The following is an 18,232-nucleotide window of genomic DNA, read 5'->3' as shown; positions in this document are numbered from 1 at the left end:
CAGGTTTGGTTGTTAACTTGAAATCCAGCTCACGTTCCCAACCTCCGAACCAAAGCCCTGCTTGTGCTGAAGGCTAAAGCAGTGAAAAGACCCGTTGGCGTGACCCTCCGACGTTCCTTCAAGGATATCCCTGCAGCTGAGGGCAGGAGTCCTTTAATAGAACATACAACAGTATAGTACAGGAACAGGCCCTTCGGCCCTCAATGTTGTGCCAGAACAATTAAATTAGTAATCAGATAGCTAACTAAGCTCATCTCTCCTGCCTACACAATGTCCATATCCTCCCATCTTCCTCACATTCATGTGCCTATCTAAACGTCTCTTAAAAATCTCTAATGCATCTATCTCTACCACCACCGCAGGCACCCACCACTCTCTGTGTAAACGATCCGCTCTCACATCTCTGAAATTACCCTCACTCACCTCCTCCTCTCCTTGGCCTCCCCGCTCTGGTTCTCTGCCTGCTCTGGATCTTCTCATCTCGAATTGCCGACGGGACATCGAATTCATCACTCCTTCACTCCTCCACTGAATGCACTGCCCTCTACTCTCCCCGCACCAATCCCAACCTGACCATCAAACTGCCTCCAAAGCCAGTCTATCCTTCCTCAAGTATGGAGACCCGAACTGCATGCAGTACTCCAGGTGCAGCCTCACCAGTACCCTGTACAGTTGCAGCATAACTTCCCCGCTCTTCAATTCAGTCCCTCTAGTAATGAATGCCAATACTGTATTCCATTTGCTTTTGTGATAGCCTGCTGCACCTGCAAACTAAGCTTTTGTGATTCATGCACAAGTACTCCCAAGTCCCTCAGCACAGCAGTATGCTGGAAATTTTCACCGTTTAAATAATAATCTGCTCTTCTATTTTTCCTAACAAAGTGGATGACCTCACATTTACCAACATTGTACCCCATCTGCCAGACCCTTGCCCACTCACTTAACCTATCGATATGTATCTCTCTGTATCTTCTGCACAATTTACTTTTCCACTCAATTTGGTATCATCAGCAAACTTAAGCGATACACTACACTTGGTTCCCTCTTTGAGATGGTTAATATATATTGTGAACAGTTGCGGGCCCAGCTCCGACCCATATGGCACCACTGCTCACCACTGATTGCCAACCAGAGTAACACCCATGCATCCGAACTCTGCTTTCTTTCAGTTAACCAATCCTGTATCCATGCTAATACATCACCCCAACTCTTTGCATCCTTATCTTATGGATAAGTCTTTTATGCAGTACCTTATCAAACACCTTCCAGAAATCCAAGTAAATAACGTCCATCTGTTCCCCTCTATCCACTGTGCTCGTTATATCCTCAAAGAACTCCAGTAAGTTTGTCAAACAGGATCTGCCCTTGCTGAATCCATGCTGCATCTGCCTGATGGATCCATTTCTTGCCAGATGCCTCGCTATTTCTTCTTTAATGATAGCTTCAAGCATTTTCCAACTACAGATGTTAAACTAACTGACCTGTAGTTACCTGCATTAGCCTACATCATTTTTTGAACTGTGGCGTGACATTCGCCGTCTTCTAATCCACCAGAACCTGCCCACAGTCCAGAGAATTTTAGTTTATTTTCTTTCCTTATTCCCTTTCTTTATTAATTGCTTGATGGGTCTTTGTTGCTGTTTGAAATTTTCCCAGTCTTCCAGTTTCCCACTACCCTTGGAGGCTTTCTATTCACACGCTTTTAGTTTGACACCTTCTTTAATTTCCTCAGTTATCCAAGACTGGCTCTCCCCACCCTTACTGTCCGTGCTTTTAACTGGAATATACTTTTGTTGAGCACCGTGAAAAATCTCTTTGAAAGTCTTCCACTGCTCCTCAATAGTCCCACCATATAGCCTGTGTTCCCAGACTACTTTTGCACCCTCCATTTGTATGGGAAACTCAGTCATACTGTGATCACTCTTTCCGAGAGGATCCCTAACTACAAGATCACTAATCTTACCTTTCTCATTGCACAGGACCAGATCTAAGATAACACATTCTCTTGCAGGTTAAGTAACACGCTGTTCAAGAAAGCCATCATTTATGCGTTCAATGAAGTCCTCCACAAGACTGTCTCGACCAATTTGATTCACCCAATCTCTGTGCAAGTTAGTCTCCCATGATAACTGCTGTTCCATTCTCCCGTGCCTGAGATATTTCTGTTTACTGCCTGTGCCACTGTAATGTGATTATTTGGTGGCTGATCGACAACTCCCACTAGGGATTTTTTTTCCATTACTGTTCCTAATCTCTACCTAGATGGACTCAACGTTCTGCTCCTTAGATCTTATATCGTCTCTCACTGTCGCACTGATCTCATCCTTACAGCGCTACCCCACCTCCCTTACCTTCCTGCCTATCATACCGTATAACCTGATATCCTTGGATATTTAATTCCCAATCTTGACTTAGCTGAGAGGTTGCTTTGAGCTGAGCTGTAAATCATCTACAAGATGTCAGCTCAGCTGAAATCATCTACATCTCGTAGATTAAATCATTCGTCCCACCTAAGACGACTTAGCACGTCAACCAAGAGAATGGTTATCAAACTGATTGTTCATTTGTATCAATAGTCCATTGACTTGGCCGGAATGGTTATCAAGCTGATTGTTCTTTGTATCCATAGTCCATTGACTTGGCTGGAATGCTTATCAAATTGATTGTTCTTTTGTATCGGTGGCCTTATAACCTCTGACAATTCTGACATCAGGCAGTGAATTAGTTGAACTGCTGGGGAGATCAGAAAGGTTCTCTCCCTGATGTCAGGTCCAAATTCACTCACCGGCTGAGCTCGAAGAACTAAACGGGTGGAAAGATAAGTAACGATCTTTTTGTACTGTTGTTATTTGATCCAGCAAAGTTACGTTTACAAACCTCCTCTGCACCTTTCCAATCCTGAGGCAACCAGAACGCGACACAATTGTGTTGTGGGTAGTGGGGAACTGGTGTGGGATCAGAAAGAGAGCGATAGGATTGAGGAGGGATTATAAAGGGGTAGTAGAGAATGTGGTTAAGAGCATAAGATGCAGATCAGAATTAGGCCACTTGGCCCATCAAGTCTACTCTGCCATTTCATCATGGGTGATCCATTTTTCCTCTCAGCCGCAATCTCCTGCTTTCCATATAACCATATAACAATTACAGCACGGAAACAGGCCATCGTGGCCCTTCTAGTCCGTGCCGAATGCTTACTCTCACCTAGTCCCATCTACCTGCACTTAGCCCATAACCCTCATTCCTTTCCTGTCCATATACCTATCAAACTTTTTTTTAATGACAAAATTGTACCTGCCTCTACCACTTCTACTGGAAGCTCATTCCACACAGTTACCACTCCCTGAGTAAAGAAGTTCCCACTCTTGTTACCCCTAAACTTTTGCCCCTTAACTCTCAACTCATGTCCTCTTGTTTGAATCTCCCCTACTCTCAACGGAAAAAGCCTATCCAAGTCAACTCTATCTATCCCCCTCATAATTTTAAATGCCTCTATCAAGTCCCCGGTCAAACTTCTACGCTCCAAACAATAAAGACCTAACTTGTTCAACCTTTCTCTGTAACTTAGGTGCTGAAACCCAGGTGACATTCTGGTAAATCTCCTCTGTACTCTCTCTATTTTGTTGACATCCTTCCTATAATTTGGTGACCACAACTGTACACAAGACTCCAAATTTGGCCTCACCAATGCCTTGTACAATTTCAACATTACATCCCATCTCCTATATTCAGTGCTCTGATTTATAAAGGCCAGCATACCAAAAGCTTTCTTCACCATCCTATCCACATGAGATTCCACCTTCAGGGAACTATGCACTATTATTCCTAGACCACGCTGTTCTACTGCATTCTTCAATGCCTTACCATTTACCATGTATGTCCTATTTTGATTAGTCCTACCAAAATGTAGCACCTCACACTTATCAGCATTAAACTCCATCTGCCATCTTTCAGCCCACTCTTCTAACTGGCCCAAATTCTCTGCAAGCTTTGAAAACCCACTTCATTATCCAAAATGCCAACTATCTTAGTATCATCTGCATACTTACTAATCCAATTTACCACTCTATCATCCAGATCATTAATGTATATGACAAACAACATTGGACCCAGTACAGATCCCTGAAGCACACCACTAGTCACCGGCCTCCAACCTGACAAACAGTTATCCACCACTGCTCTCTGACATCTCCAATCCAGCCACTGTTAAATCCATTTTTCTACTTAAATATTATACCTAACGATTGAACCTTCCTAACTAACCTTCCGTGTGGAACTTTGTCAAAGGCCTTACTGAAGTCCATATAGACAACATCCACCACTTTACCCTTGTCAACTTTTCAAGTAACCTCTTCAAAAAATTCAATAAGATCTGTCAAACATGACCTTCCATGCACAAATCCATGTTGACTGTTCCTAAACAGCTACCCTGTCTATCCAGATAATTATATATACCATCTCTAAGAATATTTTCCATTAACTTACCCACCACTGACGTCAAACTCACAGGCTGATAATTGCTAGGTTTACTCTTAGAACTTAGCAATTTACTCTTAACTTTACTCTTAGAACACCTCCACCACCATCGCCAGCAGCTCATTCCACGCACTCACCACTCTCTGCATAAAAAGCTTAGCCCTGACATCTCCTCTGTACCTACTTCCAAGCACCTTAAAACTGTGCCCTCTCATGCTAGCTGGGAAAAAGCTTCTGACTATCCAAACGATCAATGCCTCTCATCATCTTATACACCTCTGTCAGGTCACCTCTCATCCTCCGTCGCTCCAAGAAGAAAAGGCTGAGTTCACTTAACCTATTCTCATAAGGCATGCTCTCCAGTCCAGGGAACATCCTTATAAATCTCCTCTGCACCCTTTCTATGCTTTCCACATCCTTCCTATAGTGAGGCGACCAGAACTGAGCAGAGTACTCCAAGTGGGGTGTGACCAGGGTCCTATATAGCTGCAACATTACCCCTCGGCTCTAAACTCAATCCCACGGTTGATGAAGGTCAATACACTGTATGCTTTCTTAACCACAGAGCCAACCTGCACAGCAGCTTTGAGCATCCTATGGACTCGGACCCCAAGATCCCTCTGATCCCCCACACTGCCAAGAGTCTTTTTCTTCATTAATCTTTTCATTGATTTAAAAAAAGCTTAAATACAAATCAAGAGGAGAATTCATTCAAATATATATATCGGTAACAATATAATCCAAGATTAAGATAGACATTGTCAAAATCATAGATATTGTTAAACTAGTATAAAATATATAATAAAAAATGAAAATAACAATTGTCTTAGCAGTTTATGAAGAGAAAGGAAAAAACATTGGGTTTTAAATGAAAAGGAAAAAGAACCCACTACACTAAAGAAACAAAAAAAAAGAGGACTGGGCAGTCCATTTTCAGGATACGATCAAGAAAGAAAGAAAGACTTTCTGATGAAATCTAAAACTTTGAAAAAAAGACTGAAAGAGTAATAAATAATTAAATGAAAATATTGGATAAAAGGTCACCGTATTGCTAAGAGCCTTACCATTCATACTATATTCTGTCATCATATTTGACCTACCAAAATGAACCACCTCTCACTTATTTGTGTTGAACTTCATCTATCACTTCTCAGCCCAGTTTTGCATCCTATCAATGTCCCGCTATCCACACTATCCACAACCCCGCCAACCATTGTGTCATCAGCAAATTTACTAACCTAATCCTCCACTTCCTCATCCAAGTCAATTGGTGGCCACCAAGAGGTCCTGGTTTCTTCTGCTGAATGGACTGTAGGTGCTCGTCAAAGTGGTCTCCCAATCTGGGCCGGGTCTCACAGGTGAAATGTTGCCTCACCTGGAAGGACTGTTTGGGCCCCGAATGGTAGTGAGGGAGGAGATCCAGGGGCAGCTGTGGCACTTCTCCTGGTGGCCACCAATTTTAATTCTACCTCCCATTCCCATTCCAACATGTTGGTCCATGGCCTCCTCTACTGCTGCGATGAGGCCACACTCGGGTTGGAGGAACAACTCCTTATTCCGTCTGGGTAGCCTCCAACCTGATGGCATCAACATCAATTTCTCCTGCTTCCGGTAATGACCCCCCCACTTCACCATTCTCCATTCACATTTTGCTCCCTCACCTTATCTCCTTACCTGCCCATCACCTCCCTCTGGTGCTCTTCCCCCTTCCCTTTCTTCCATGGCCTTCTGTCCTCTCCTATCAGATTCCCCCTTCTCCAGCACTTTATCTCTTTCACCAATTTCTCAGCTCTTTACCTCACCACTCCCCATCTCCTGGTTTCACCTATCACCCACAACCTTGTACGTCTTCCCCACCTTCTTACTCTGATCTCATCTTTTTTTTTCTAGTCCTGATGAAGCATCTTGGCCCAAAACGACAACTGACTGGTACAAGCTGACAGGAAGGTGACAGTAACTCAAATCACCTCACGTTACAACAGTGGTGTGCAGAAGAGCATCTCTAAACACACATGTCGAACCTTGAAGTGGATGATGAAGAATACCATTTTCACAATACCAGTAATATTGAAAAAAAATATAACGTTGACTTGCAGTCTATGCAGAAGTAAACATCATGGTACCTGCAGCTGCCTAAATTGACATACAGTGGCAGGAAAACGTTTGGGCACCCCGGTCAAAATTTCTGTTACTGTGAATAGTTAAGTGAGTAGAAGATGAACTGATCTCCAAAAATCATAACGTTGAAGATGAAACATTCTTTTCAACATATTGAGCAAGATTAGTGTATTATTTTGGTTTTGTACAATTTTTGAGTGAAAAAAAGGAAAGGAGCACCATTGAAAAGTTTAGGGACCCCAAAAGATTTGAGTTCTCAGATAACTTTTACCAAGGTTCCAGACCTTAATTAGCTTGTTAGGGTTATGGCTTGTTCACAGTCATCATTAGGAAAGGCCAGGTGATGCAAATTTTAAAGCTTTATAAATACCCTGACTCCTCAAACCTTGTCCCAACAAACAGCAGCCATGGGCTCCTCTAAGCAGCTGCCTAGCACTCTGAAAATTAAAATAAATGATGTCCACAAAGCAGGAGAAGGCTATCAGATGATAGCAAAGCATTTTCAGATAGCCGTTTCCTCAGTTCGTAACGTAATTAAGAAATGGCAGTTAGCAGGAACGGTGGAGGTCAAGTTGAGGTCTGTAAGACCAAGAAAACTTTCCAAGAGAGCTACTCATAGGATTGCCAGAAAGGCAAATGAAAACCCCTGTTTGACTGCAAAAGACCTTCAGGAAGATTTAGCAGACTCTGGAGTGGTGGTGCACTGTTCTACTGTGCAGCGACACTGAAGAAATATGACCTTCATGGAAGAGTCATCAGAAGAAAACTTTTCCTGCATCGTTACCACAAATTTCAGCATCAGAAGTTTGCAAAGGAACATCTAAACAAGCCTGATGCATTTTGGAAACAAGTCAATGGTAGAATTGAGTTTTCTTCAGTTGGCAATTCTTCTAGAAGTGCCAGGATTTGTTTTCCTCAAAGACCATTTCTATATTTTAAAGATTCTTTGCTTCCTGCAGGAAGGAGGTGTGAGGCTATTTGGCTAACCATTGGTGGGAAGGTAATTTAGATTAGGAATCAATTAAAGCCAATTGTACGGACAAATGTCAACTTTCCCCTTATTATTCTTTTGCCTCGGAGAACAATTTAGAGTGATTTCTTTTTTTTAATCCTAACTTGCCCAAAGAGGTGAATATTAATGCACTGGGATCACGAATGTAATTCTGTGTCGTTTTCTTTTCTGTGTACATTGGAACAAAAAGTCTGTCAGACACAACTGTTTCATTCAATAAATCACAAGACCCACCCCAACTGAAATTTGTGGCCAATGATTATAATCAATGATGGGAAGGTTCAAATAATGAAGTGCTTCAAATATTTGGGATAGCATGTTTTAATTAGTTTTAATCAGTGGCTGATGTCATCACAGTGGGTCATGACATCACAATGGCTGATGTCATCACAGTGGCTGATGACATCACAATAGCTGATGACATCACAGTGGCCAAATCAGAAACCATGAGAAATATTTTGGTGTTGATATCAGATAAGAAGCACAAACTGTTGTGTCTCAGTCTATTGAGAGCTAAAGAGGTGATAACTCCCGAACAAAATGGGGTTGAGATGGACCAGATGCTTGCTCAGGCAGGATGAAGAGGAAAGATCTCAGGTAATTCCAAACTTGTCAGCAAGTGTTCAGTGTCCAGCTGGCCCCCGTTTTTTGGAACGTTCACTTTACGACTCCTCGCTGTTGTGAAAGACCAAATTAGTTACCGGTTTTCGCTGACAAGAAGGTGTTTTCACTGTTACAAAAAAATGCAGCATGCACCCCGAGCAGCGAGAGTGGTGAAAATAGCGTTCAGCGTTTCTTGTGAAGCGAGCCGTTATAGAGGCAGCGCGCACCCTGAGCAGCGAGAGTGGTGAAAATAGCGTTCAGCGTTTCTTGTGAAGCGAGCCGTTATAGAGGCAGCGCGCACCCCGAGCAGAGAGAGTGGTGAAAATAGCGTTCAGCGTTTGTTGTGAAGCGAGCGGTTATAGAGGCAGCGCGCACCCTGAGCAGCGAAAAGTGAAATAGCGTTCAGCGTTTGTTGTGAAGCGAGCCGTTATAGAGGCAGCGCGCACCCCGAGCTGCGAGAGTGGCGAAAAGCCAAGCTTCTTCCCCGGGAACTACACTCAGCATCTCAGCATTAAGCTGCCATAGCTTTGAACTGCGTGAGATTTTCGCTACAATTGACAATGCTGCAATGATTGCAGAAAAGTATGACTTTAACCTTGAAAGGGCACGTAGGTTCAGGGCAGGTTTGCAGGATGTTTTGAGTGCTTACAAAGAACTGTCTGATAGAAAGATGTGTGAATGTTCCAGCGTGCTGGCTGTCTTCTTGACTCTGCTAAGTGAAACTACGCTGTACATCAGTGGTCCCCAACCTCCGGGCCGCGGACCGCTACTGATCCGCGAAGCATGCAGTGGTGCAGCGATAGCCGGAACGCACCCAGAAAAAAGCCAAAATAAACAAGCTAATTAATTAGGTGCTGCCTGGCATGTAAATGTCGGCCCAGATCAGAGACGATGCAATCAGCACCTAATTAATTAACACACATAAAAATTGCTGGTGTACGCAGCAGGCCAGGCAGCATCTATAGGAAGAGGTGCAGTCGACATTTTGGGCCGAGACCCTTCGTCAGGACTAACTGAAGGAAGAGCTAGTAAGAGATTTGAAAGTGGGAGGGGGAGGGGGAGATCCGAAATGATAGGAGAAGACAGGAGGGGGAAGGATGGAGCCAAGAGCTGGACAGCTGATTGGCAAAAGGGATATGAGAGGATCATGGGACAGGAGGCCTAGGGAGAAAGAAAGGGGGAGGGGGGAAGCCCAGAGGATGGGCAATAATGGATGGGGTACGAGGGGGAGGTGGGGCATTAACGGAAGTTAGGGAAGTCACTGTTCATGCTATCAGGTTGGAGGCTACCCAGTCGGAATATAAGGTGTTGCTCCTCCAACCTGAGTACGGCTTCATCTTTACAGTAGAGGAGGCCATGGATAGACATATCGGAATGGGAATGGGACGTGGAATTAAAATGTGTGGCCACTGGGAAATCCTGCTTTCTCTGGTGGACAGAGCGTAGGTGTTCAGCGAAACGATCTCCCAGTCTGCGTCGGGTCTCACCAATATATAGAAGGCTGCATCGGGAGCACGAGACGCAGTATACCACCCCAGCCGACTCACAGGTGAAGTGTCGCCTCACCTGGAAGGACTGTCTGGGGCCCTGAATGGTGGTAAGGGAGGAAGTGTAAGGGCGTGTGTAGCACTTGTTCCGCTTGCAAGGATAAGTGCCAGGAGGGAGATCGGTGGGGTGGGATGGTGGGGACGAATGGACAAGGGAGTCGCGTAGGGAGCCATCCCTGTGGAAAGCGGAGGGGGAGGGAAAGATGTGCTTAGTGGTGGGATCTCGTTGGAGCTGGCGGAAGTTACAGAGAATTATTTGTTGGACCTGGAGGCTGGTGGGGTGGTAGGTGAAGACAAGGGGAACCCTATCCCTAGTGGGGTGGTGGGAGGACGGGGTGAGAGCAGATGTGCGTGAAATGGCAGAGATGCGTTTGAGAGCAGAGTTGATGGTGGAGGAAGGGAAGCTCCTTTCTTTAAAAAAGGAGGACATCTCCTTCGTCCTGGAATGAAAAGCCTCATCCTGAAAGCAGATGCGGCGGAGATGGAGGATTTGCGAGAAGGGGATGGTATCTTTTCAAGAGACAGGGTGAGAAGAGGAATAGACCAGATAGCTGTGAGAGTCTGTAGGCTTATAGTAGGCATCAGTAGATAAGCTGTCTCTAGAGATAGAGACAGAAAGATCTAGAAAGGGGAGGGAGGTGTCGGAAATGGACCAGGTATTCAAGGACTCGGCAGCTAACCTCAATGAGTATGCCTCAGCTGTCACAGACTTCTTTGGAAATGCGCGGAGAACTGTGTGTCTCACAAGACGATCCGGGTATTCCCTAACCGGAAACCATGGATGAATTATGAGGTCAAATCCCTTTTAAAGGCTAGAGCTGCGGCTTTTAGGTCCGGGGATACCAGTGGCTACACAGAATCCAGGCGTGAACTCCGGAAAGCCATTAGGGGCGCCAAGAGGCAATATCGAGCCGAGTTGGAAGCCCAGGTTAACCAAAGGGATGCCAGTAGACTATGGCAGGGTCTAAATGAGATCACTGGGCACAAAGAAAAGGCTGGGAATTTCTTGTGTGATTCTTTCAAGGGTAACATGTTTGAGATGAACATTAAACTTTGAGGGTTTGGGCTAATCGGTTGCAGCAGGTTAGTGAAATATATGGAAGGATATAATGGGATGCATTGAAAGGGCAGGGAGGGGGCAATCCAGTGGACGGATGTACAGAATTTAAGTTGCTGGATGTTAAATGTTTGCAAGCTTCCTGCCCATCTAATCTTTATTTTATCAAATCAGAAAATACTAACAGCTCGGGAACTAATCTATTTCCATTCTCTTGCCCTTGTGCAGTCTGCTTCCTCAGAAGACAGTGCCCCTTCATCAAACGAAGCTGATAGAAAGACTAACACCAGCCCTAGTTTACAGTCATGCCAAGGATCCTGCAGCTCGTCTGACGAATCTGTATCCATGACACAATCAGGTATGAAGTTTCTGACAGCTATGTGTGAGCTTTTCAGTATTTATACTCGGCAGGTACTCACAGAATTCCATGTAAGCACAGCTAACGTTACAGCTCAGTACTGATGGGAGAGTCTCAGCAAATCTAGTTGCTCATGAAGGGTTGCAATTGTCCATATCAGCAGAATTGTATTCAGCTGCAAACTGTAATCTCGAGGCCTGGTCTATCACTCCTTTTGACCATTACTATCAAGCTAGGGACCAATGCCAGTTCAGTGGTGAGTATAGAAAGAAGTTTTACAAGTTGCATTGGGTGGATCTGAACTGAATAGAGCTGCTACACAGAACCATCAGCTTGTTAAATGGCAAAAGCAGCATGCAGTAAACAGATGCATCACACACAATGCTGGAGGAACTCAGCAGGCCAGACAGCATTAAAGGAAAAGAGTAAACAATCGATGTTTCAGGCCGAAAACCTTCACGACTGGAACGGAAGGAAGAAGGAGTCAGAAAAAGAAGGTGGGGGAAAGGAAGGAAGAGATACAAGTTGGCAGGTGATAGGTGATACTGGGAGAGATGGAGCGGTTAAAGTAAAGAGCTGGGAAGTTGATTGGTGAAAGGGGTAAAGGGTTAGAGTAGGGGGTATTTGATAGGAGAGGACAGAGGACCATTGAAGAAGGGAAGGAGGAGGAGCCCCAGTGGGAGGTGATGGGCAGGTAAGGAGATGAGGTGAGAGAGGGAAACGAATGGAGAGGAGGAGGAGGCAGTTACTGGAAGTTTGAGAAATTGACGTTTGTGCCATCAGGTTGGAGATCACCCAAACAAAAAATAAGCTCTTTGCCGCTCCAACCTGAGGGTGGCCTCACAGTGACAGGAGACCATGGACTGACATAATGGAATGGAAAGTAGAGTTGGAATGGCTGGCCACCGGAAAATCCCGCTTTTTGTGGCAGATGGAGCGAAGCTGCTTGACAAATGTCTCCCAGTCTGGTCTGATCAATATATAGGAGGCAACACTAGATACTATAGGTGATCCCAACAGACTCACGGGTGAAGTGTCGCCTGGCGTGGAAGGGCTGTTTGAAGCCCTGAATGGTAGTGAGGAAGGAGGTGTAGGGGCAGGTGTGGCCCTTGTTCTGCTTGCAAGGATAAGTGCCAGGAGGGAAATCAGTGGGGAGGGATGAGTGGACAAGGGAGTCGTGTAAGGAGTGATTCCTACGGAAAGATGTGCTTGGTGGTGGGCTCCCTTTGGAGATAGCAGAAGTTGCAGAGAGTTACGTGCGGGATGCAGAGGCTTGTGTGGTGATAGGTGAGGACAAGAGGAACCCTATCCTTCGTGTGGCGGCAGGTGGAAGGGTTCAGGGTGATTTGTGCAATGTGGTTGAGGGCTACGTTGATAGTGGAGGAAAGGAAGCCCTTTTCTTTGAAGAAGGAGGATATCTCAGTTGTTCTGGAATGAAAAGCTTCATTCTGGGAGCAGATGCAGTGGAAATGGAGGAACTGAGGCCAGGGAATGGCATTTTTGCAAGTGATAGGGTGGGAAGATGTCTTGTCCAGAGAGCTGTGAGAGTCAGTGGGTTTGTAAAGAGTATCAGCAGATAAACTGTCTCCAAAGATGGAGACGGGGATCGAGAAAGGGGTGAGAGGTGTCAGAAGTGGGCCAGTTGAGGGCAGTGTGGAAATTGGAGAAAGTTGAGGAAATTGATGAGCTCAGCATGGGTGCTGGAAGCAGGACCAATGCAGTTATCTTTGTAGCGTAGGAAGAGTTGTGGAGTGATGCCCGTTTAGGTTTGAAACATGGACTGTTCCACGACTGTTAACTCTCTTCCGTAGCTGTTGCCTAGCCTGCAGAGTTCCTTCAGCATTTTCTGGGTATTACTTTGGATTTCCTATATCTGCAGATTTTCTCATCTTCAATGAAGAGTTCAGCAGTTCCCCAACCAATGGATCTGATCAAAGTTCTGCCACCCTGGATCACACAGTCGTGATGGTGATAGGTTAGCTAACATGAGGACACTTCTCCAGTGAAGATCCCCACCTTCAATTAAACCAGAGCCTGGAATGAACTTTGTGAAACTATATTCAACTCGAAGAACTGATTGAATGATGCATCTGTGCTTCCTCCCAAAGTCCTCACTGTTATAATGGTAGTTTTCAGCCAAATCAAAGAATGAGCGAGTAGCAGGAACAGCAATAATAATGAAAATGGACAACCTCCGATGTGTCGTGCTTAAAGTTGCACTTCAGAACTAAATGCCTAGCAAGCCAAGCATATCCAGTACAGGTCTGTCAGTGGCAACTACATGTCCCTAGTTACGTTCTATCCACCAAAAACAGAGTATATCCGATCTGGCTAATTACTGTCCAATCATAAAAGTAATGGGAGGTGTCACCAACTGTGCTCTTAAGGGACATTTGCTCTTCAGTAATCTGTTCCCCCATGCCCATTTTGACTTTCCAGGGTCAGAGTTAGTGCAGTATTTACAGGTGATTTGAGTGACTGCCTTTAATGAGGCTGTATTTGACAGGGTGTGGGATTAAATAGCCCGAATCAAATTGAACTCTGGAAATCAACATGAAAACTACACTGGCAAGATTTGTACCACACAAAGGAAAAGGTTTAAAAGCAGTGGTCAGTGAGTTCTAGCTTTGGTTAGTGAAATGTTGCATGTAATCTATTTTGCAGCAAGTGTTTCTCTGCCTATTGATGCAATGCTCACCATTAGCTTTGATTTTTTTAAAAATCTGATTTTATATTTAAATTGTTTCCTGATGTTTCCCTGCTTATGATCTCAATGAGTCCACAACTGTATTTGCTGTTGAGAGTGTGAGCCACGTCTCCAACGAGGCCGTGACTCTGGCCGGTCGGTGTCCGACGAGGTTGGGGCTTTATGTGCGTAATTGGTATTTTGGGGGATATCAGTATTTCTTTCCTTCCCTGTTTGCCCTTCATCTATTGGCTTACTGGGCCAATTAAGAAGACATTTAAGAGTCTATTGCCTTGCTCAGCTGTGTGTTAGTAGTATTCTGAGCTTTAAGAGTGCATTTAGTGAGTTATGGATCTGATTGCACTGTACAGTGACAGCTTTTGATTATATTTACGGGAGAATGGTACCAGGAGGACAGTGTCAAAATCAAAATGCATTTCCTGCCACTGGGGATCTCAGGACATGTGTGATAAACAAAACAAAATCGTATGTGAGAGTTTCCATTTAATTCTGGCAGCTATTAATGCATTGAATCAGGTGGATTTTAATTCGAAATTTAAGCTTCAAGTAGCAATAAATGAATAGAAACTGAGTAAAATTGTTAGTTGATTTCACCCCGCTGAGGTATGTATTTTGAATGATAAATAATTGGTTGAATTGGAAGCTATTACCTATTATAACTTTGATTTGATTGCATCCTGAACAGAGAAAGCATCTGAGCAGAGTGATATCGAGGGCAGGATTCATGCACCTAAAGATGATCTGAGGAAACATAAACCTATTGTAAACAAATTGAAGAAAGGGCAGAAGCTTCGGAAGGAGAGATTGAAGGCACAGGAGGTCAGTCTCATTAACGAACTAAGGGTAAGATTGTCGTCGTACTCACCTTGACTGCCCTGCCAGTCTTTGATTAGGGCAATAAGAACGTTGTATGTATATACTACCCCAAAATCAATTTGCTATCCACAATATTCATTTTTTAATTTGGAAAATTGTTGAGGAAATTCAGTAACACACATCAAAGTTGCTGGTGAATGTTTATGTGTGTTGCTTGAAATCCTAGCATCTGCAGATTTCCTGGTGTTTGAGGAAATTAAGTGCATGATTATTCAAAGGACTTGATCTACCTTTATTCTTTTTGTTTCTGTTCCATTGCTGGAAAATCCTTTATATCACCCTCAACTCATTCTTAAGGCCCTTTGCATTGCTATATTGCTTCTGACTTTCAAAAGTCTTTGAAAAGTATGCAGCATTCAATAGTGCGTTCGGTTGTCTTTCCCCAGTTGCTGCTATTCTCCTGCTTTGTATCTGCTATGTTAAAGCAGCAGGAGGCAATGCTTTCTGAAAGTTTGGGGAAATCTGGATTGTTGCAGTCTTTACAATTTATTTTTTACAGCATTTAGCCAAATTGATTTGCCATCCTCTGAATATTTTCAGTTGTCAGCCTTGATTAATTTACCAACTAAAATTGGATTGATTAAGTTGAAAATGCTTTTGCTGATTTGTTGAGTTTGCAGCCACTGTCTTCGTATGCCGATGGAAAGCTGTTTCCAATATCCTGAGACATATGTGAATTTTGGACTGTACTTCATATTGGTTTCCTTCAGGTTTTGGTGTTTTGTTAATTGTGGCTGGTTGGTGGGTGGGTGAGCTGTAAATATTTTGTGTGTAAGGTGGGGTTGGGGGTTTCGATGTTACTGTGACTGGTCTGTTTTGCAGGCGAGGGGGTCGGGGATTGTTATTGTTTCTTTTCTTTGTCGTACTGATGGTGGGGAGAGTTGGTGTCTTTTCTTTCATCAACTCTCATGGTCTTTCTGTATTTCAGGGCTATCTGGAGAAGACAAGTATCAGAGTTGTACGTGCATACTTTGACAATAAAATGAACCTTTGAACATTTCACCGTTTTCTTTCTCTTGTATTACCAGTCCTGTGATGGATCGATTAAAAGGACTCCAGCAAAACTAAGCAAAGTGTCCAGTTCCACCAAACCACAAATCAAAACCCCTTCCTCCATTGCTGCTGAGAAGCCCAAGGCTGAACCACTTTCTCTACAAAGGTAATGTCACTGGGCAATACAGCCTTAGTTGGAAAAGGACTTCTCAGAATATTGGTAGTATCACTGTTTTATAAGTTAAACATAATGGGATGCCTTCTCCCCTATTGAAAGTACTTATTTTTAAATTAGGTTGCACGTGACTGTTGTTCATTTATTTAGCAGACTTCTTTAAAGAGTAGTACAGTATTTTCTACTGAGGAGGTGGAGCATGAAACAATGACAGTGACTTTTGAAATATTATTTCAGTAATTTTGTTTCTCTCTTTTTAGACACTGCTTCACCTGCTGAATATTTTGTCATTCTCTTTACATTTCCAGCATCTGTGATATTTTGATTTCTGTTTTCAAAAAGTTTACTAAATTTCTAGCAGGTTTTCTTTCAAGAGCTGATTGTTCCATCCAGTGACATAATTCATTCTATTCTGCAGTTTAATGATAATCTATGATATTTGCTGTGCTCCTGAGTCTGTGGGATTTGGCTCAGAAATGTTGTGAGTAGCTTGCTGTAACACGCACGGAATCAGGCAGAATTTGTGAAAAGAAAAGCAGTCTGCAATGTCGATCTGCGATCCTTCGTCACTGCAAAATTCCAAAGACAATATGATATTTATCTGCCAAGCTCTTAAGCTCAAAATTAGTTTTCTACTTTTTGTTTTCAGGGCTGAATCTGAAAAGAGCTGGAAATCGCTTCCTGAGGGTGAAGGATCTAATGTGTCATTGAGTTGCTTTGTTAAAAAGGGTACGTCTGCATCTCAAAATGTTCTCTCTGTAAACACCTGAGATGACACATTCCAAAAACACTTGATAAAAGAAAGTTTTTTAAGTTGAAAGTTTACAAGTATAAACACTTTTAAAAATTAGTTGAACAACTAAATTGTGTTTCTAAAAATAAAACCTACCTGCCTATTTCCTAAGCCAAGCTCATAGAACCATAAAAATAAATATGTTGGGAATTGCATCTGTGATGGTCAAGAAAAGAGCTACCCATTCTAATTCCACGTCCTACCTCAGGCTCTGTAGCCCAGTTGATCACAGCGCTTCAGATATTCATTTACTTTTTAAATATGAGGGGAATTTATGCCTTGGAAGTATTTCAGATCCCTCTACCATCCTCTGAGTGAAAATACTTTTAATACTACTAGCAGTTACGATGGACCTCAGTTTTTTTTTAATCCCCCTGTTCAGGAAATAAGCTCTTCTCATTTCTGCCATTTGATCCTCCCAATTTTATACATCTCAAGACTAGAAAACAACCCAAGCTTATCCAATCTTTCCTCCATAGCTACAATTTTCCAGGCTTAACATTATCTCTTGTAAGACCGACCTGGGCTCCCACAATCCAGGCTATTCATATGGTACGGTATTGAAGGATTACTCTACCAATAGAGATGCAATGGTAACCGGAAACCTGTCTGGTTTTATCAATGTAACAGATAATGTAGTCCTAATTTTAAAAAGAAGTAGGAAGTGTTCTTCCTCCAGTTCTTGCCAATGTTTTTCTGGCAACCGACACTTAGAACATTATCTGGTCTGCAATCTCTCCATCACTTCAATCACTTTCAGTTACTTGGCCCAGATCACTTTATTTTCACTATGGGTTTAGTGTTTATACATTTTCATCCCCTTCCAGGAAGTCCTTAATGTTCTGCTTCTTTCTAGACAACAGACCTCATCAGTTCCCCTTCATCACCATCTTTCCTCACCTGGTAGAACTAGTTCTTACTCTCAAGTTTGACTTAGGTTTCTCCCACTTTCTCCAAACTAAAGGTGAAGCCTCGGACAGTTGCATGGGCCCCAATTAAACATGCCTTTTCAGCAGTTATATGGGACAATCCATGTTTCAAGCCTTCACTAGTAACGCCTTGGCTTCCTGCATATGGCGTGCACGCAGTAGCTTCATTTCGGGTACAGTGAACCAGATGCCCGATATGTTAACTCCACCTGCTCTCCTTGCTGATCTCCAGGGTCCCAAGCTTAAACCTCTCAGGCTGGGGATTGCCCTGCAGGTGATAGGGCATGGTCCTCAATTTCTCAACTCCCAGCATGCCCAGTAACTCGTAGATGAGTCTACTCTCGAAGTCCCATCCCTGGTCGCTATGTATCCGCCTGGGGAAGGCCATAATGCATGAAATACTTCTCCCATAACACTTTTGCCACCGTAGTCGCCTTCTGGTCCTTGATAGGAAAAGCCTGAGCATATCCAGTGTAGTGGTCCGTGATGACTAAGACACTGGCCGTGTTGCTGGCATCGGGTTCTATAGACAGGAAATCCATACACACCAGGTCCAGGAGCCCTGCACTCTGCAGGTATGACAGAGGAGCT

At 43.6% G+C, this 18,232-nt stretch overlaps 1 protein-coding gene across 1 annotated transcript in view; it reads left to right on the top strand.

Annotated features, from left to right (window-relative positions):
- LOC140203644 (serine/threonine-protein phosphatase 2A 65 kDa regulatory subunit A beta isoform-like) overlaps window positions 1–18,232 on the top strand; it is an 88,425-nt gene that overhangs the window by 18,041 nt on the left and 52,152 nt on the right. Inside the window, exon 2 of the mRNA XM_072269692.1 lies at window positions 14,561–14,718. Within this exon, the coding sequence (XP_072125793.1) occupies window positions 14,561–14,718 (158 nt within the window). The remainder of the gene's footprint in view (window positions 1–14,560; window positions 14,719–18,232) is intronic.

Source organism: Mobula birostris, chromosome 10 (assembly GCF_030028105.1).
Source record: "Mobula birostris isolate sMobBir1 chromosome 10, sMobBir1.hap1, whole genome shotgun sequence".
Taxonomy (NCBI): Eukaryota; Metazoa; Chordata; class Chondrichthyes; order Myliobatiformes; family Myliobatidae; genus Mobula; species Mobula birostris.
Note: the sequence above shows the minus strand (reverse complement) of the source record. Positions and strands in the feature narration are given on the sequence as shown.